This window comes from Lonchura striata, chromosome Z, assembly GCF_050655825.1.
Source record: "Lonchura striata isolate lonStrDom1 chromosome Z, ASM5065582v1, whole genome shotgun sequence".
NCBI lineage: Eukaryota > Metazoa > Chordata > Aves > Passeriformes > Estrildidae > Lonchura > Lonchura striata.
The window spans coordinates 16,751,125-16,772,508 of NC_140740.1; the positions used below are offsets into that span (position 1 = coordinate 16,751,125).

The 21,384-nt window shown below is 37.4% G+C and overlaps 1 protein-coding gene across 1 annotated transcript in view; it reads left to right on the forward strand.

The window, feature by feature from the left end:
- Positions 1-21,384, forward strand: part of TMC1 (transmembrane channel like 1) — a 58,424-nt gene that overhangs the window by 19,855 nt on the left and 17,185 nt on the right. The window contains exons 5-8 of the mRNA XM_085566576.1: positions 10,977-11,067; positions 12,226-12,307; positions 15,369-15,475; positions 18,292-18,390. Coding sequence (XP_085422702.1) covers positions 10,977-11,067; positions 12,226-12,307; positions 15,369-15,475; positions 18,292-18,390 — 379 coding nt within the window. The remainder of the gene's footprint in view (positions 1-10,976; positions 11,068-12,225; positions 12,308-15,368; positions 15,476-18,291; positions 18,391-21,384) is intronic.

Below are 21,384 nucleotides of genomic sequence, written 5' to 3' on the forward strand. Positions count from 1 at the left end.
TCTACTATGGCTCTTGGAAGATGGGGAGGTGATTTGAGACAATAAGCACCTCTTCACCAGGGAAAGAACAGCCTGGACAAACCTTCTGTGATGAAGTTACTACATTAGTGGACAGAGGAAGGGACTTCCTTTAGCTGGACTTCTCTAAGGTTTTTGACATGGTACCCCACAAAATCCTCTCCCCATACTGAAAATATATGGATTAAATGGGTGGACTGTAAGTTGCTAAGAAATTGTCTGAATGGTCACATCTAGGAAGCTGATGGTCAATGTCTGCTTGGACAGCCCTTTGGAGGACTTGGGAGTGCTGGTGGGTGGAAAGTCAAAGTAAAACCTACAATGTGGATTTGCAGCCCAGCAATCCAAATCCAAAGCAGCGTGGCCAGTAGGGTGAGGGAAGGGATTTGCTTCTCTAAACCACTCTAGTGAGACCCCACCTGGAATATCCAGATCTGGGGTCCTCAGTACAGGAAAGGCATGAACCTGCTTGGCCAGGTCCACAGGAGTGCCACAGAAATGGTCAGGAGACTGGAACAGCTTTCCCATGGTTACAGGCTATGAGAATTGGGCTGTTCAGCCTGGAGAAGAGAAGGCCGTGGAGACACCTACAGCAGCCTTTCCACACTTAAATGGGGTTTAAGTGCAATAAAACCTTAAAGAAAAATGGCAATGAAAACAAAAAGATTAGAATCAGACTATGTATAGGGAAGATATTCTCTATAGTGAGGGTAGAGAAACACTGGATGAAACTGTCCAGAGAAGTTGTGGATGCCGCATTCTGGAAATGTCCAAGGACAAGCTGGATGGATTTCTGCTCAACCTGGCCTAGTATGAGGTGTCCCTGCTCATTGCAGAGGGTCTGGAAATAAGTAGTGATCTGTAAGGTTCTTTACAGCCTAAGCCATTAAATGTTTTTCTGATCCCAGGACATACCATTATAGACTGCATTTTCTAGAGCTCTGCTTTTGTAATTGTTTCTTCAGCCTAAGTTCTACTGAGTTGCAAGACAAGACCAAGAGTTTTTATGCTACTTTAAGTAAAAATTTTGTCATATAAATGGGCACTCTATTATGATTACAGTTACAAAAGTATCAGTATATTTTAAGGCGTCTATGTTCTGTATTTTAGCAAGTTATTTAATATTTATAACAGAATCATTACTTTAATAGATTGGCATTATTAGCATTGTTGGAACATATGAAAAATGAACATACTTACATACACATGCTCTCTGTAAGTGCCTTAAACTTTTAAATCAATAATGTGACTTCTGGATAACTTTGTGTTAGTATTTCTGGCTCTTGAAACTCTTGGTGAACTATTGTTAGTAGCAAGTATTTCCTCCTATCATCTTCTTCTCTCCCTGTGAAGGATTTAGAATATCATGGGATGTGTGGGGAAAAAAACCAAGCTATCTTCTTACAGGTAGAAGAGCAAATTGCCCTGTTCTTTGTCTTCCAGCTTTCACAATTGAAACATACTTTATTGGAGGTTTCTTCTCAGCATTGTGATAAATGTTACATAATTACATAAGCCAGCTCTCACTTCCATGTTTGTTCTGTATTAGCATCTTTATTTCCAAGAATGGAAAAAAAAAGTGCTATCCAGTAAAGATCCTATGACAAAACAAGACCAAAAATACTTGTAAAATATTATTTTGAATTATTAATATTAGCATCAATTAGTACTTTTCATTTTAAATGTTGTTTTTTTTAAAAGAAGTGTTGTCAAAAGAAACAATTTTGAGGGAAAGATTTAATTTCCAATGAAATTTGTGGTTTTAAGAAAACAAGGTATTTTTAACAATTAAAAGATTTTGTTTAAGCATTTTCAAAGGAGATATTTTACATGAATTAAACTGTATAGGGTGGGAATACAGTTGATTATTTATATTTAACTCTAGTGACTATTTTGTAAAATGATAAATATTTTCCTTCATCCTTTGGAAAATGCATGAATAAACAATAATTTTAGAACACAGATGTAAAACTAGTTACTCTGCAGAAGATGCCTTCTGTCAAAAGATGGCTGAGAGCTCACTGTGGAAATGGCATTCTTAATAGAAGTACACTGGCAATTTAGATCAACTCTAACTTCTAATTTACATCCCTGTGTCTAAAAAGACACATTTCAAGCAGCCCATAATTATTCTCTGAAGAACTGTGACTTGATGAGGATACAGCTCTGATACAGTGTACCTCTGCACTTTGAAGGCGAGCTGTAGTGATACTGCCAGACTCTAAACTCAGCTTGAGACATCATGGTCAGATCTTCTCAGGTCTGGAGATGTGAAAAAAGAGAGGAAGAAGACATGGAGAAGTGTGAAAAGGTGTTACAGCAGCATCCCCACTCTTCTAGGCCCTAAGCAATAGATTTGTTAGACTTTGGGCTGGAGACACACTGGTCTGTGCTGCTGAGTATATGAGTATGCCTTAGAGTCCAGACTCTTTAGTATTTTGAAGACAAATATTCTTCTTCAGAACAGTTTTCCTGTTCTAGTAGTTTTCCTTCTACTGGTTTACATGGTTTGTGAATACCTTTTACATTTTTTGTGTACCTGTTGCTCTATTTTTTCCATGGGAGTTGAGAACTTGTGACATTTCTTCTTAACAATGCCTGCTCAGGTGAGCACAAAGTTACCTGAAGAACCCTCAGGTGAAAGTTATCATTAATTATTACTTGCAAGACTGAAATTTAGATACAGGTGTAAATTGATTGATTGTCTGATTGACATAAACCTTTGAGAATCAGTTCTGAAGGGCAAAAGAATCCAGGAACGATGGATATGCTTAAAAAGGAAATTGTTAAATATTCAGGAACAGGCTGTCCCTGTATGCAGGAAGACAAGTCATTAGGGAAAAAGACCAGCCTGGTTAATATTAGGCTATAAGGAAATAAAGAGAATCTATTTTTTCTAGAGGAAGAGAGAGGCAACTTGGGAGGTCTCTACCAGGATATTACAAATTCAGTAGGGACAATATTAGAATGGCCAAAACCCTGCTAGAACTCAATTGGCCTCTACTTTAAAAGACAATAAAGATTTTCTATAAATACATTTGCAGTAAATGGAAGGTCAAAGAGTGTCTCTATCGCTTGTTGAATGCGAAGGATAGTGTAGTGACAGGGAATGAGAGAAAGGCAGAGGTGCTTAATGTCTTTGTCTCAGTCATCAATATCAGGCCGGTTTTTTCTTATGATAGCCAGTTTTCCTTATGATCGATCTCCTTGATCAGAAAGCTGGTGACAGGGAAATGAATGAAGCCCCCACAATCCAGGAGGAGATGGTTAGTGTCCTGCTATGCCAATTAGACCTGAACAAATCTACGTGTCCTGGTGGGATCTATTCCACAGGAATAAGAAAACTGGTGAAAGAACCAAAACACATTGAATCACCTACCAGAAGTCCTGGTTAGCTGTAGAAGTTCCAGCTGACTAGAAATTAGCACATGTAAGACTCATCTAAAAGAAGGATGAGAAGGATGATCTGGGGAACTACAGGCCTGTCGGCCTAATCTCAGTTCTGGACAATTTATGGAAAATATTATCCTGAGTGCCGTTATGCAAGACAATCAGGATATCAAGCCCAGATGACATGGTTTAATGAAAGGCAGGTTGTGGTTGGCCAAACTGATTACCTACTATTAAAACATAGAAGGGAAAAATATGAATGGAAGCCTGTGGATGTCATCTATCTAGACTTCAGTAAAACATGTGATACAATCTCCCAAAGCATCCTTCCAGAAAATTTGGTTTGGATGGGTAAAAACTAGCTGTTTGTCTGGGCCCTGAGAGTGGTAGTGAATGGAGCTAAATCCTGCTGATGGCCAGTCACTAGTGGTGCTCCCCACAGCTCTGTTTTGGGGTCAGTATTCTCTAACATTTTTACTGATGGTCCGGGGAATGGGAATTGACTGTACCTGCATTAAATTTGCAGATGACACCGAGTTGGGTGGGTCTGGTTGAGGGCAGGAAGGCTCTGCAGAAGGACAGGCTCCATCAATGGGCTGAGGACAACTGCAAGAGGTTCCACAAGACCAAGTGCTGTGTCTTGCACTGGGGTTGCAGCAGCCCCTGTGCACTGCTGCAGTCTTGGGGTGAGGTGGCTCAAGAGCTGTTCTTCAGAAGGGAACTTGGGGGTTGCTGTTTGAACGTGCGTCAACATTGTGCACAGGTGGCCAAAAAGAGCAGTGGCATCCTGGCCTGTGTGTAGAACAGCGTGGCCAGCAGGACGAGGGCAGTGATCGTGCCCCTATGCTGGGCACCAGGGAGGCCTCACGCCAAGGCTGTGCTCAGTTCTGGGCCCCCACTTTAACAGGGACACCGGGGGCTGGAGCCTGGCCACCGAAGGGCAGCGAGGCTCCTGAAAGAACCAAAGAACATCTCTCCTGAGGTTGTTCAGCCTCAAGAAGAGGAGGCTCAGGGGGGACCTCACTGCTGTTTGCAGCTGCCTGTAAGGAGGTTGTGGTGAGTCAGTGCCTGCAGTGAGAGGAAGAGAGGAAATGGCCTTAAGCTGAGACAAGGGAGAGTCAGATTAGATAGTATAAAAGAATTGTCACTGTTAGGTTGAATTGGAATTGGTTGCCCAGGGAGGTGGTGGAGTTACCATACCTGGAGGTCTTCATGAGGCATCTGGAACTGGTGTTTGGAGATGTGGTTTAGTGGTTTTGGGATTACATGGTAGTGCTGGGCTGATGGTTGCACATAAGGTCTCTTAAAGGTCTCCCCCAACCTTGACCATTCTTTGATTCTATGATTTTTGGATTAGAAGAAAGTACCAAAAAAAAAACCCCAAAAAGCCAACAACCCACCTAAAAAACATTAATGGGCCAGAGCTTCAGCTACTGCAAACTAGAAAACCTTCAGGAAAAGCTGTCACAGTTTAAGTCTGAGGATTGGATTTTGGATTTTGGGAACAGCATTCTTGTTTGTGCATTTTTCTGCCTGAGTTTTTCACCAATATGAAGAAAAGGGAAGGGTTTAAATGCTGTGTTATTGTGTTTGCCTCTGGTATACTCATCTCACTTCTCTTATTAGTGCCCATAGCACTTTAGATAGACAAAATTCTGTGCTATAAAAGCACAAATTCCATTAGTAACTGAGCAGTTTGCATCCAACAGCAATGCTTATTATGGTAACATATAATTATGAGGACTGAGCAGAAGAATCCAGAGATGTGCCAACTGTGTTCTCTAAACTTACACCACAAGACAGTTAATACACTATCAAAACAAGTGAAATAACAAGTTATATGAAAAAAGATAGCAAAACATCAAATTTAGACTTTTTGAAGGACTTGCAATTAAACACACATCATAAAAAAAGATGTGAGAACTATTTTTTTTCCCCTAGAAAAATCAGAGCAGTGCAGAAACTGTTTTTCACTTAGCATCATAGAAGTGTTTGTGTTGGAAGGGCCCTTAAAATTAAATGTATTCGAATCCACCTGCCATTGGAAAGGACATTTTTCCCTAGACCAGGTTGCTCAGAGCTCCATCCAGCCTGGCCTCAAACACTTCCAGAAATAGGGCATCCACAACTTCACTAGATAACCTGTGACAGCATTTCACCACCTTCACAGTAAAGAATTTCTTTACTATCTATATCTAATACAAACTCATTCTATCTCAGTTGGAAGACGTTCTCTCAGGACCTGTCACTACATCCTCTCATGAGAAGTCTCTCCCCTTTCTTGCCTTTCTTCCAGGTCCCCTTCAGGTACTGGAAGGCTGTAATTAGGTCACCTTGAAACATTTTCTTTTCCAGGCTGAGCAAACCCAGTTCTTCCAGGCTTTCCTCATAGGAGGCTGGTGCCATCCTTCTAACCAAGTTACTCTAAGAGCAACTTGGTTGTTCTCATTTGGACTGGCTCCAACAGGTTGATGTGCTTCCCTATTCCACTGATGTGGTCACTCCATCACAGCAGGTCACATTCTAGGGACAGAATACATTATGGTGATTTTTCAGTATTTTTCTAGCATGATTCCTTTTATTACAGGACTTAGATTCCCCATCAAGACAAATGAATTGGAAATAAGAAATTTTATAAGCATACAAACCCAAATATGTATAAGGCACATATCTGAGATGGTGGAAAATTCTCATCTGTTTTTGCATTCTTTGTACTCCCATCAATCAGTATTTCATCTCTCTGACTGTGGATATACTGACAGTCCTGGAGGCCAGACAGCGTGTCTTGGAAGCCAGCTGGGTATTAAATAACAATATAATTTGCCCACTATTATTGCTGAACTTCTTTTCAAGTGATCTGTGCCTGACAATAATTGTTTCAGCCAGTATTCTAAGACTTACAAAAGTCCTGGATGGTCAACATTTCTTTTTATTGAGGTTTTAGTTCTTTCAGTCTGAAACCTTCCTGAACTGTTACTGAAAAATGTGATCAATCCACTCAAATCATATTCATTAGCAACAAGCTCTAAGAGCTGTCCTGCATCCCCTATGAAGCACAGAAGTGCCTGAGGTACCCTACACCTATCACTTTGGAAGCTGTAACTCCACACCTTGTATTAATAATTAATTCAGGCTTCTCTGGAACAATAATGCCTGGCCCTCTGAAACATTTATTAGTTCTTGCATCTGTAATTCAATTAATAAGCTTCTTCTAAAGCTTCTTTAAATTCACAGTTAGCTAGTGGTGGACACTTTGGCCTATCTTGTGATACAGATGATTTACCTCTAACACATGATACCAGTGATTACAAAGCTTGGTTTTGTTGGTCTGTGTTGTTTTTGACACATCCTCATGTTTGTGAAATTGCAGTACTTCCAAGTGGGTATGAATATGTATATATGTACTTCTGGTTTTTGTTGTGGTTTCTAAAGTATTTCTAAGACTTGTCCATTCTTTCTGTTTATAGCACAAAAGAAATGGAGGAAAGGACAAAGTTTGACAGAAATCCACAGACATATACAAATAGAGGTCTTTCATTTAGATAGTTTAGACATCAAGCTAGAAACCTTAATTAAGTAATCTGTTGAATTTACTTAACAAGAACATACGTCACAGACACGGAAAAGATATGGCAAGCCTGGCCCCTGACAGAATGGTGCCAAGTTGATGCTGAAATTTTAAGACCAGGAGTTTTAAGTAACTTACTAACCACAAAAGTCAGGAGTAAGTAGTCAGTGGAGTAATTAGGTAGTGGAATAATCTGCTGCAGAGCTGGGGGAGGAAAAGCTGAGGAGAGAATGAATGCATATTCTGTTTGATGGCTCCAGAACCGTAAGCAATACGAAAATGTTATTTAGAATGTTATTGGTAAAATTACCAAAATGTAAGATATGCCTATAGAACATCAAAGGTAACTTGATTTCTTTTATTCCAACATTGAAAGAACACTTCCACTATTCTTTCACAAAATAATTTCTTAAAAAAAAAATACAATTGCATAACAATAATACAAAACAATTTAGATTGGAAAAGAATCTTATGATCATTGAGTCCAGCAACTAACACAGCACTGTCAAGTCCATCTCTTCAAGTCCCTTATCATGTCATTTACCCATTTTTTCAAAACCTCCAGGGATGTTGATTCAACCACTTCCCTGGGCAGCCTGTTCCAATGCTTGACAACATTTTGGCAAAGAAATTTTTTGTAATATACAATCTAAACCTTCCCTAGAACAATTTGAGGCTGTTTCTTGTCCTTTCGCTTGTACCTGGAAGAAGAGACTGATTTCCTCTTCACTACAACCTCCTCTGAGGAGGCAAACTGACTGGGGGTGCCCTTGATCCCCCCCTCCAGATCACCAATAGAGCTGGACTCGCCTCTGCACTGAGCTCTGTGGAACATTGCTGCAACTGGACAACAGATGGATTTAACTCTATTCACCACCACTCTTTTGGCCGTACAGCATGTGCTACTGTTTTATTAATTATATGGTGATTATTAACTATGTGATGATTTTGGCCACTACTTCACAAGAATTGGAAACATTATTGCCACCATTTTTAAGCCATGTTTGAAACATCTTCTTGTCATGGTCAGGGTGCATTAATGGTAAATACATTAATGCCAGCAATTCTATACATAAAAGAAACAAATAAAATGTGATGTTGTTAGACCAGATTAAAATTCAGTGTAAATGAAAATAATACTGCAAGTCCACCATTGGACTTAAATTACTTCTTCCAGCACTTATACAACAGACTTTTTAGTGTGCAATAGCAATTTATTAAGAAAGTGAAAGGAGTTGCTTCATACTTCTTTGATAAAACATGAAAATAACCTCATAAATACTGTGCACATGTAGATCCAACAGATTTTTTGGTCCAGTCTTTCTTGTGCAACTCAGTTGACTGTACTTGTAACCACTCAATAAACATATTTTAGGAATTTGATAGTGGAAAATTCCTTCCTGTTTTGGCTTAACTTTTTTTTATATCAGAACAAGTTTGTGGAGAGCTTGAGTGTTTCACCTATAGATGAAAAAAGTACTCATATATCCTATCAGGTATTTTTAATGTATTTAGTGCTGTTTTCATATTATGTCCTTATGCTTCACTCTGAAAAAAACCCAACTTAAAATTTGAAAATTTCATATTCTGCACCATAATTAGTGACTGAAAACACAAGTTTGCAACTCTATAGGTTTTGATTTCAGAAAATTTTAATTAACAGGCCTGAATTACTGAGTGATAGAAGTGGTAGTATAGTATGCCAGCCTGGGAGATTGATAGGTATACAGTTTATTGTCTTCCTGCTTTTATGACGATGTTCCAGTACTGACAGTTGAATTTAGGAGGAAGCTGCCATCTGCTGTCAGGACACCCTGTTGACAGAGCAGTAAGACTTTGGATCCTGTGTCTTGGGTTTAAAGGTGACTGACCCTTGGACACAAGTTTCCTGAAACTGAACTAATCTGTTTTCTATGACTTACTTGGAAGGGCAGAAATTTAATTGTAAATTTTTCTGAGAATCAAAATGAAAAAATGATATGTGAGCAGTGTGTTGTAAAATCTCTGGAGTACTTGGAGTACAAATAATCCCCAATCAGTGTCAGTACAAGCTAAATACAGAAAGATCAGACTGAAAAATCCAGAATACAAATGTGATCTAGAAGCACAGGATTGGAAATAAAGGATATACACCCTTAAAAGGACACTGACTTGAACCTCAAGGAACATGTTCGATGTGATGAGTAGGTGGGGTCTGTGGCTGTGGGGGTGGCTGGGTATTTTTATATTTTCTAATCTGAATGTTTGCTTTACTTGTGCTATAGAGTAAAAAAAAATTACTAGATTGACATTCATAATTTCAAATGTTGGGAAAAGGCATGCAGAAGTCCTGAGATGGTCAGGTGAACTTGCACTGGCCCTGATGTTTCACCAGATGGGTTTGGGTGAAATCATTTGGAAGGGGAGAGTGCTCAGAGAACTCTCAAATAAGGAAAGCTCTCAATCACTGAAAATTAAATTCAATAACTCAATTTTGCACTTAAGTGCACTTATTTGGTTCCTTGGTACTGCAAGCAAAAGCAATTGTTGCAGTGGATGCCTAAAATTGTGAAAGGCTTTGATGGATCTTCAGACTGAAGATTACCCTAAGAATTGGCAGTTACTAAAAATACACAATTACTTTTATAGATGTTGAGATTTTTAGCCATTGAAAAAAGCTATGTCATGGATAAAGGTCATCTTCTCATGTAATTTTAATTCCCCTTTATCTCAACTACGCTGCTATACTGTCATTAGTGCTGTCAGATTTTGCAGTTTAACACTGTTTTTCCTTCCTTGTATAAAATATATGAGCAGAAAATATAAGTATGATAATTAATTTCACTTGGTAAACTTATCTGTTGGAGTTCTGGAAAGAAAGAAAAGTGCAACAACATCAATATGCATCACAATTAGTATTTTCCCAATAGTCTACCTTCTCCCAGGTGCTTTGTGCAATACAATACAATAATAACAAACATAATATAGAGTGCTTTGAAGTTATGCAGTGTGACAACAGAACAGTTTACAGCATTGTGCGTACACTGAGAGTTAAGAATCCTTAGTCCATTTTTCAGTGGTTTAGGACATTTAACCTTTACAGCACATTTTTTCAAGAGAGACATAGTGGGTAGTCATACATAGGAATTGGATTAAATGGAGAAAACATTAGAATGTACTTGATCTCATTGCTTTAATGTTTTAATCCATGGACTTTGTACATTTTAAAAAGAGTTTAAAACTCTTCCTTTCATCTTTATATTTTTTAAATTATATATCTCTATAAACAAAATTTTAGGCTTTTGGGGACCAGTGATGCTGTGTTTCAAAGAAATTACAGTGGGAATGGTACAGCTAAAGAAGATGTTTGCAAAAATTCAGAAGGGCTAATTTACATGTAGTATTGAGAAGGGTGGGCACAAGGGAACCAAAGCTCTAGTGTACACATCTCTCTCCCAACCTGGGAATGCATCCTAAGCTGAGAACACAGAGGGGAGAGGCTCAAAGGTATTCAGAGCATGACTAAGATGCAAAGAAGGTCAAATGCTGGTAATTAAAATGAAAATTCTCTTTTATTCACTATTAAAGAAGAGAGCAAGGATCACCACCAAGAACCCGCAGGTCCTATGAAGATCTCTCTTCTGTTGGAATAACTGTCAGGATAACACGAATAACTGGGCATCACATAAATGGGCAGTAGCTGAACTGCAAAAGTCAGTTTATTGACTTACTGCGATTAAGCATATTTAGTAACCTTGACTGCATATAGACAAATCTGAGAGCTCCAAATATGTTTGTATTAGATCAGGTGAATGAAGTTGCTTGATTTTTGCATTGTATATACATTACATATATAGTCTTCTGCAAAATAGAAAAACTCTGAGCTTTCCTTTCCAACATTTCTAAGGTAACAAGATTTTATAAAGCTCTATTAGGAGTAAAAAAATACATTAATATGATAGAGACAATATAAAATTTACTATAATGTAATCTATATCTCTCTTTTGCCTTAATTTCCTAGGGAAGCACAGATTTTTGTTGAGAAGTTTGAAGGTGCTCTTGGAAAAGGAAAAGGAAAAAAATTCTATGCATACAAAGTGATGATGACCAAGGTAAATGGATTGTTTCACTAACTTCCTGTAAAGCTCATGGGAAGCCTTCTGAAGATTATTACCACGGGTACTCATATTCCACAGTAGCTTTCCCTGTCTTTCCATGGATTTCCAACTTTTGTTTTCACTGCTCTTGCATGAAAATATTTCTAATGAAAGGTTATAGTTTGATTTTTGAAACTTGTCACCAAAACAAAAATCAGCTGTTTTACATGAGTTTGCAAGGGTTCAAAATCTTGTGAAAGTTAATTTGTCTTGGGGTGGATTGAGTATTTGTGTGGACTGAATCCAAAGTTCAGTTTTTTCCTTCAGACAGCCTTCTGTAAAAGATAAAGAAAAAAGAGAAAGAGAAAAAGAGAAAGAGAAAGAGAAAGAGAAAGAGAAAGAGAAAATGAGGAAGAAAAAGATGAAAAAGAGAAAAACCAAACCAAAACCAAAACCAAAACCAAAACCAAAACCAAAAACTAAAGCAAAAGCAAAAGCAAAAACAAAAACAAAAACAAAAACAAAAATAAAAATATTAAAAACTAAAAATATTAAAACTAAAACTAAAACTAAAACTAAAAAAAATAAAAATAAAAAATAAAAAATATTAAAAACTAAAACTAAAACGAAAACTAAAACTAAAAAAAATAAAAATAAAAATAAAAAATATTAAAGTCTAAAACTAAAACTAAAACTAAAACTATAAAGAATAATATGAAGAAAAATATGAAGAAAAATATGAAGAAAAAGAAAAAGAAAAAGAAAAAGAAAAAGAAAAAGAAAAAGAAAAAGAAAAAGAAAAAGAAAAAGAAAAAGAAAAAGAAAAAGAAAAAGAAAAAGAAAAAGAAAAAGAAAAAAGAGAAAAAGAAAAAAAAAGAGATAAAAAGAAAAAGAGAAAAAAAGAAAACATATTGACAAGAAAGGAAATGATTAGCTAATAATTCTTGTGGTAGAAATAGGATCCAGTAGAAGGCATATTAAAACAAATCCAGTAGAAGACATATTAAAATAAACAAAAGGAGGTGGCTCTTCACAAACAATTACTTTGTGGACTCTGCCAAAGGATTTTGTGGATGATTAAGGGGTTACAATAGCTCAAGGAATAACTGAGCACCTGGGCACTGAGATAATGGTGTGTTTTTTTTGTTTTTTCTTTTCTGTGATTCTTTCCAGAAATGGATGAAATTTCAAAGAGATTTTGAAAATTTTAAGACAGCATGCATACCCTGGGAAATGAAAATTAAGGAGATTGAAAGTAAGTAAGAATAGGATCTAGTATGATATTTCTGATGTTTGCCAAATGATACATTTTTTTAGTATATGCATCTCTATTCAATGCATAGTTTAAAAATCAATAAGTATTTATTTTTTCATTAATATTTATTGAGCTTGATAATATAATGAGTTGAAAATTTTCTTCAGAGGGTACCACTTTACAGATAAAAATTGTCACTATACAGGGAGCAGTTAAAAAAAAGTGTTGAAATGAATCCCAGAAAAGTGTAATTTAGACCTAACCATTCACTTTATTCACCTTCACTATATTTTGTATGTATTTATTTTATGCAGATTATACTATATAGGCTATACCACAATTATTTCAATTATTGCTGCCACTTTTTTCATTACCTTGAGATTCATGTAAGTTGTCTTTCTGTCATTGTCAGCCACATAAAAAACCACAGAGAGAACAGTATTGGTCTTGGATGCCCCATATATAAACGAGGCAGTGTAGTTAGTACTATGGGTATATTAGAGAGTAGGAGTCTGTCACAATTCACTTTTGTGTTGCAGTTCCAGTGACAAATTTAAACTGCAGCCCTTTATTTGAAGGAGATTTGACTTAAGTGTGTGTTTTCCTGAGTGAAGGTCTGCCACTTGCATTCTTTTTACAACAAATGCTTCCCATTACAACATAAAGAGCCTTTCTCACTTGAATTTGACTCTTCCAGTGCTCCAGCTATCTAGAAAGATCAGGTAAAACTTGAAGCACTGGGCTTCAGGTAGGCTCCCTTCTTCAAGATGTGAGTCCCTTCTAGCTCAGGGAGACTGGCTTCAGAACAAAAGGCATCATCTGCTGTGCTGTATTCTCATGTGGACAATAGGTAAATCTGATACTAGGGCTTTGATGTTTAAAAGATAAGTTGACAAATGTATGAAGTATTTATATTTAGAAAATATAAATTCTTCTTTTCCTTACAAAACAGATATTCAGTATTATCTGTGCAAAAGGACTTTATGGGGATCACACAAACCTGTGTTAGGACAGGGTGAATCCTATTCCACCGATGAAATCTACTAAAATGCATGCCTATCTCCATACCAATGCCTAGTGTAGTGAGGCTGTGGATGCAGGAAAAGATTGCTAAACTCTGTGTAAAACTATTTCATTAATACACAGAACATGTTGCACCTCAGAGTGTATTCAAAATACTGGTGAAACTTGGACTGGCTTTGTTCACAGGTAGTGCAGTCCATTTGCGACAATTCCCATGTTCTCTGTTGCAGGCCCCTGTTTGGACCTGCCTACTCTGAAAATAGAGCTGAGGGCAGTCATGACTAAATTGTCCTCATCCATAGTTAAGCTTCTTTACTTGCTGAAAGGTGTCTGCTCTTGCCTGATTGGTGAAAAAGAACAAAGCAAATGAGCGGTCTGTTCATTCACATGCAATAACTATCCTGAGGCAGGTAATTCCAATGCACTGCCTCACTGCAGATGTTCCAGATGGAAGCATAGCAGAGGTTTCATCAGTATAACTGATACAAGAACTATAACTCAGTGCATGAAAAGAAGGTATTCCAAATACAATGAGTATATTAGGATTTGAGCAAAAGAAATAATAGGACATGGAGATGTCTGTAAAAGTAACCTGAAATTGGAAATATTTATAATTTCCTGCACTATATTTTTTGAGTCTATAGTATCCCCCAAAGGCTGTAGTTGGGTTATAATTGGGTTATCTGCATCTTTTAACTAGACAGACTAACTCAAAGTCTCTTGATTTATACCTCTCCCCAGACTTCCCAGAATGCTGGTCACTGCTAAGACTGGCCACTTCACACAAAATTTCATAATGATGGTTTAATTCTGAAGAGTGAATAAAGAAGATTCAAAATACTGAAAAAATTGACAGAATGGTTCATTCGTCCCATTGCAGATCTGTGATAAATGTCTCTTAGTTGGCCTCTTTTTATACTTTGGGATTATACCTGTTTATGTATTAAATTTTCTACTGATTGAGCTGTTACAGTAAAAGATGAATATATACATTCCCAAATAATACAAGATATATTAATTTCATATTACAGACTGAAAGAATGTGTTGCATGTCTGAAAAAGGGTTTGGATATAACAATATGAATAAGTCACTCTGAACAGAGAGATTTCCTCTTCATTCGCTGAGGTGTACTCCAGTCTCACAAACTAGAATAAGTATGAAAAACCTATTCAAAGGTCATTTTTTTTCTCTGCAAATGAATGGCAATGGAAGTGAAACCTAGTACTTTTCTAATTGACAGCTCTCCTATAGTAATTTATCTGAGCTTTTATTTTTGTTTCCCCTGACTTGCAGAGCATGGGTCCAAACAGGCTCTTGGCTGTCAGTGCTTCCCCTGCAGCCTCTAGTTTGTGCACTGGTCTGGGTTAGGGTCTGGAGTGTGTGAGGTCAAATCCTTCACCTAGAGACGGGACTGCCTGCACACCTGGCTACAGATAGAGCACATAAGCAGAAGAGTAAGGGTACAAGAAGAAAGCGTACAAACACTTGCAGATAATGTTTTTCATCTCTAGTAAGAAAAATCTGGTGAGCACTATTATAACAGCATTGACAAGTGTCTTACCATCTTGGAAAGACTTTATCCACTGGCTAATTCTGCAGTGCTTCCTGTTAAAACTGGGCTGGTTCTGGTTTAGCATGTCAAGAATGCTTAAAATCCACATCAGGCAGAAAAAAATATAATTGAAACTTACTTCTAGAAATTACTTAATAAGAGCAAGTATCACAGTTTTTATATGACTCTAGAAACTCTATTTAATTAATATTTTTATATTTTTGTTCCTGTTTTTTCAGCCAGCTCAAGACATCCTAGTATGAAATATGCAAAAAAATTATTAGAATTATGGTAATAAAGAAAAAAAATTAAAATTAATTCAATTTAGAAATAATTAGAATTTAAAATTAATTTAAATTAGAATCAATCAAGTGTAAAAGCCTCCCCTGATTTTACTTCTTTTTAATAAATTTTTGCATTGTTAGATAAAATAACTTCAAAGGGTCAGCTTATCTGCTTTTTAATCGCATCTCATATTTTCACAGGTCACTTTGGCTCATCAGTAGCATCTTATTTCATATTCTTGCGTTGGATGTATGGAATAAATATGATTCTCTTTGGATTGACCTTTGGTCTTGTAATGGTGCCTGAGGTGGGAACCTTTTAAATTATCTTTGAGGACTGCAATATGGATTTTTGTCTTTACAGTGAGATTTCATAGGACTGCAGCTTTAAACAGGCTTTTAGTCTCTTTATGCTCCATTTGCAAATATTAGACTGTACTAAGCCTCTAAAAATGAGCTTCCTTTGTGGACAGTTGTCTCTACAGAGAGATGTCTTGAATTAAACAGGAAAGGAAAATGTAAAATATATTTAGGGTTATCTTCTGAAATGGTTTTTGAAGTCTGGGATGACATAGATGTAGGGGTTTTTTGGTATCTGGGGGAGTGGATTTGTTTGTGTGTTTGCTTGTTTATTTGTTTGTTTTTGGTTGTTCTGTACATAACAAAGTAGAGGAAATGAGACTAAGAAAACTCATGGGAAACTATGTCAACTAAATGTGCATTGCAATAGAAAGATGCATCCTGGTGCTCAAAGGATCCTTTCAGATGCAACACTCACATGCTGATAAGGCATAACAGGGCTGTAAAGTCATGAGAGACCTCTCATGTTTCTCACTGTGCAACATCTCTGTTAAGAGTGGTACTTAGAGTAGATATTGGACTCAGATATAAATTCTATTAAATGTAATACTTCCTGGTTTTCTTTGAGCTACCATATTGCCCTTCTAAAAGCAGGGCTTTATAGAATTAAAATTATTGTGCCATCTTCCTGATTTCAATATTTCATATTCCTCTTAGCTTTCTCATTTTGTAGAAAGCAGATAAGAAAGAGGTAGGAATTTCCAGTAACTTCCCAGCCCAGCATTTCAGTAACTTGATTCCCTCCAGCAAGATCCCTGCAAATCTATAGGGTTTGATGGGATTCATCATCTGACATAATTAAAAAACATCTCTCAATGATTTTTGAGTGGTCTTGGGAGTTAGGAGATGTCCCAGATGACTGGATGCTGTCAAGTGTTCTGATTTTCAAGAGGGGCAAGAAGGAGAATCCTGGAAACTACAGGCTTGTCAGTCTCACTTCAATGCCTGGTAAAGTTAAGGGGAAGATTTTTCTGTGAGGTATTGAAAAACATCTGAAGAACAATGCAGAGGTTCACTGCCAGCATGGCTTCATCAGAGGGAATTCCTGCTTATCAAACCTGTGATCCTTTTATGACAAAGTAGCCCAACCAGTTGGCTGAGAGAAACCAGTGCACACACTCTTTTTGGATTTCAGAGAAGCTTTCAATAGTGTCTCTCTCAGTATCCTTCTGGAGAAAATGTGCAGCTGGATAAACACATCACGGGGTGGGTGAGCAACTGGCTCACCAGTCAGGCATGAAGGGTGAAAGTGAATGGGGTGACATCAGACTGGTGACCTGTCACCAGTGGGGCTCCACAGGGCTCCATTCTTGGCCCTGTGCTCTTCAGCATCTACATTAACAACCTGAATGCAGGACTGGAAGGGGAACTAAGTTCACAAATTATATAAAACTGGGAGGAGCTGTTGAATCCCTCAAAGGCAGGGAAGATCTGCAGGGAGAGCTCAGCAAATTAGAGAAATGAGAAATCACCAGCCATATGAAGTCCAACAAGGGAAAATGCCAGATTCTGCACTGGGCTGGGACAACGCTGTATATACAGACAGACTGGGGAATGAGAGACTGGAGAACAGTGCTGTGGACCTGCAGGTCCTGGTCAGTGGCAAGCTGAACATGAGCCAGCAGTGCCCTGGCAGCCAGGAGAGCCAAGTGTCCTGGGGGGCATAAGGGAGAACATCTCCATTTGGACAAGGGAAGGGATTGTCCTGCTCTGCTCTGCAGTGGGGCAGCCTCACCTTGAGTGCTGGGGGCTGTTTTGGGTGCCACAACATAAAACAGACATTAAGCTGTTAGAGAGCATTGGAAGGATCATGAACAGCCTCCAGGGGAAGCTGTATGAGAAGCAGCTGAAGTCACTTGATCTGCTCAGCTTGAAGAAGAAGAGATTGAGGAGAGACCTCATCACAATCTACATCTTCCTCATCAGGGCAAGAGGAGGGGAAGGCACTGATCTCTCTCATGGGGAAGGCCCATGAGAATGGCCTGAAGTTGTGTCAGGTGAGGTTGAGGTTATATATCAGAAAAAAGTTCTTCACCCAGAGGATGGCTGGGCACTGGAACAGCCTCCCCAGAGAAATGGTCACAGCTCCAAGTCTCATAGCATTCAAGAAGCTTTTGGACAATACTTTCAGACAGATGATGTGACTCTTTGAGATGATCTTTCTGCAGGGCCAGGAGTTAGACTTGATAATCTTTGTGGGTCCCTTTCAACTCAGCATATTCTGTCATTCCGTGGTCTTCCTTAGAAGCCAAAACAGAATAAATGTCCAACACTTTTCAGGGTGAGCCTGGAAAGGACCCTGTGAGGAGATGTACTGTGCTTGAACAAGCATTTAGCCAGCAGCAGGAGAACTGTCAGAATCCAAAAAGCTGATTCCCTAGCATCTTCCCATTTTTTTAATTTAAAATATCCCAATAAGATCCATAATGCAAGAAAAATTAGTGTTTTGGTCTTTGCAGGATAAACACCACTCATTAGAGAAATATGGATGGACTTTTGTGCCTTTGAATGTAAGAGGCACAATTTGGCAATCCACTGATATTAGCGGAACTGTAAATTTAGACCACACCACTGAATGCATATGTTAAGCACGGTTTCAATCAGTAATGTGAGGAGCAGTGAAAGGAATTGTAGAAGTAGGTCTTTCTCATTATGGAGTTTAGGAACATAACACCAGTCTTTCAAAGAAATGACAGATCACTGTCCATTTCCTTTGCTGCTATTTTGCTTTAAAATAAAAATCACTCTCATTTTTTTGTTTCAGGCTTTGATGGGTAAACCATATGGCTCTTTGCCTAGAAAAACTGTCCCAAGAGCTGAAGAAGCAACTGCTATGAATTTTGCTACCCTCTGGGATTTTAGTGTAAGTGCATCATCTTGCAATATTGCGTATCTGCATGACTTTTATTCACCATTACTTCATTATTTAATGTTCAATTATTTAATATGAAGTATTTCAGGAGATAGTTCTCAAGATAATGAATTTACATATTTTTTCACAATCTCTCTGTATAGATGTTTCTTTCAGACAAAACCAATAATGAAGTTTCATAATCACAAGCATATCTCAGTATATGTAGCAATCCAAAAACACCTGGGGAAATATTTCAAAGCTGGTTTGCCATTCTGGGGTACTGGGTTTCCATTTCTGAAATGTGAATTTGGTAATTTTCTTCTTTCATATGATTAAGATTCTGAATTTTAAAATGCAGTATGAATTAAGAAAAAAAAAAAAAGAGAAGAAAATAAGTGAAAAGCAACAGTGAACTCCACACATTTTATCCCTTTGTTTACATACAATGCCAGTGATGGGTTCTCCTTGGATAAAAATAGGATTGGAAGATCTTTCATGTGTATGTATCATTTTGCAGTAACTACTTCATCAAATGTCATTTCTTCTAGTGCATCAGAAGTTGTATATTTGAGTGACATTAAGAAAGAATCTAAACCTGTGGCTGGAGAGTTAGGTAGTTATACTGAAATTATAAAATGAGAAATAAAAATATCAGGGAAATATTGGAGAAAAAAGGAATTATAGCAAATTCAAGATTTTGTTAAGAGAATTGGCTAGAAGAGATTTGTACAGATCAGAACAAAGCTTGTAACATAAATGTGGTCAAGAGAAGATGGATGAAGGTGTGGTGGAAAGACATGAAAAGCTTTTAATAATTGTCAGAAACAAACTGACAGGTGTGAAGAAGAAAGTACAATAAATAACAATGGAGCAGTCAACAGAAGGAGCAAAAGCAAACATAATAAACATAGAATAAGGCATTGAAAGAGACAGATCCCCTGAAAGATTGAGGGGGGAAAAAATTTTTCTTGAGGCATGTGAGATTGTCAAATATTCCCTGAAGACAATGACACCTTTGTTTAAACAGCACAGGAAATAGTTCCTTTCATCTGCTAGCAACACTTATATGCTACCAGGTAACTTAGAAATAGATGATCACACATCAGCAATTAATATTTTAACCTAAACAAAACTTCAACAAAACCAAATAACTCCAAGTCCTTAAAAAATGCAGTAGGAAACACTGTCCCCATAAGATAAGCCAACAGTAAGAACCTGCAGTAAGCACAGATGCTGCAGTAGAGAGTTAATTCCAGGCCTAACAGGGGTGAAGACTTGGTTAGCATCTGGACAAAAATTCCCACTGTGGCAAACTGTGAGAAAGGTAGCAAGTGCTTATCCACATGCCATCCCACATCACTAGAACCTTATGGAACCTGGAACTTGGACTGTATAAAGGTGATACCACAGAAGAATGTCTTGGGACTGAGAAGACCAGGGTGAAAAAGGACTGGCAGGATGCCACATGAATCCACGTGGTGATAGTGGTATTTTTCTACTGGTGATCTCTTTCTACTTAATCTCTCTGTCTCTGTCTCTCCATCTCTTTCTCTCTCTCTGTCTCTCTCCCCCTCACATTTAACTGTTAAGTAAAATCTGTGCTGTTGAATTCAGGAAATGGTCTCTTATGGTCACCTTATTTTGGGCAGAGACATCTCTTTATAAAAGGATCATAACACCCAACCACTCTCTAAGACAAGCAAAGAAAAGATGAACTCAGAATGCCCATTCTGCTTTCTTTTGTGCTTGATTCATATTTCTGACATGTCAAAGGGAATTCAGTTTTAACATATAGTTTCCAGATTATAATCCAGTCATAAAATATTAGAGTCTCAAGTCTTATTGCAGTAACACATCAATAATATTTTGTGTTCAGCTCAGAAAGGAGTGAAAGAGATCTTCCATGCATGCCTACTTTTACAGAGTTGAAGTTATTTCCAATCTTATGGTAAAATGCTGTGAAATCAATAAACTGAGTGGTACACAGGCAAGAATTACCCCTAATTTGCAGAACACAGAGACTAAAAAGGCATTTTAATAACTTTGGGACCCAAAAGGCTCTCCAGAGCTGCATTAGGCTGTATTGAAACCTAGGCTAAGATGGATTTATAGGATGCTTTAGTGACCAAAACTATGCAATATGCATACTATTGAGTCTGAATGTATCCTAACTGGTCTAGATGTTTTACTAGCACTTAGCAAGAAATGTCATTAGAATATTTGCCTTATTAGAGATGAGTGTATTTTTATCCCTTATGCATAAGTACATATCTCAAATTGAGTCAGAGATGAAGAAAAATGAGATATGTGGATCAAGATATTTTGAAAAATATTTTTGTGTGCCATATATTAATATTTGATTTTCAGCTCAGAACTGTGAATTAGGTTTTTCAAATAAGCCTGTGACTCATTTCACATATAGCAAAAGCTTCAATAAATCAAGTGCATGTTTTGAAAAAATAAACAAGAGAAAGGTATTACTAATTTTTAAGAAAGTGGATAACTGAAAAACAAAAGGGTAGCAAATGGTTTTTTAATTCACAAACCCTTCATATTATTTTATTACTGTCAAAATTATGCATGGTCTACAATTCAATTATGTGGTGAAATATTACATATTGCACTTGGAATTTTTACATCCAGCTGGAGGTTTGCCGCTGCTGTGTCTGCACTGAGCTGTCCTGGTAAAGACTCTGGCTTTGGCCTTCTTTTAGGAGATGAGTTCTTGCATTAACCTGAGGAATACCAGGAAGTTTTAGCTATTGATCCATGTAGACACCAGCAATTTCCTACAGTTAATAAAGTACTATTGAAATTTAGAAAAATCATCTGTCTGACCAGTAGAATAGAGGGTAATTCATATTAAGATACTCAAAAAAGAATTGCAGAGAAAGATGGTGAATTTATGTTCCATTTTTTACAGCCTTGGAGTCGAGTCTAAGTATGCAAAAGATCTACATACTGAATAATCGCCTCTAAAATGCCCCTACATATTGGTTATCA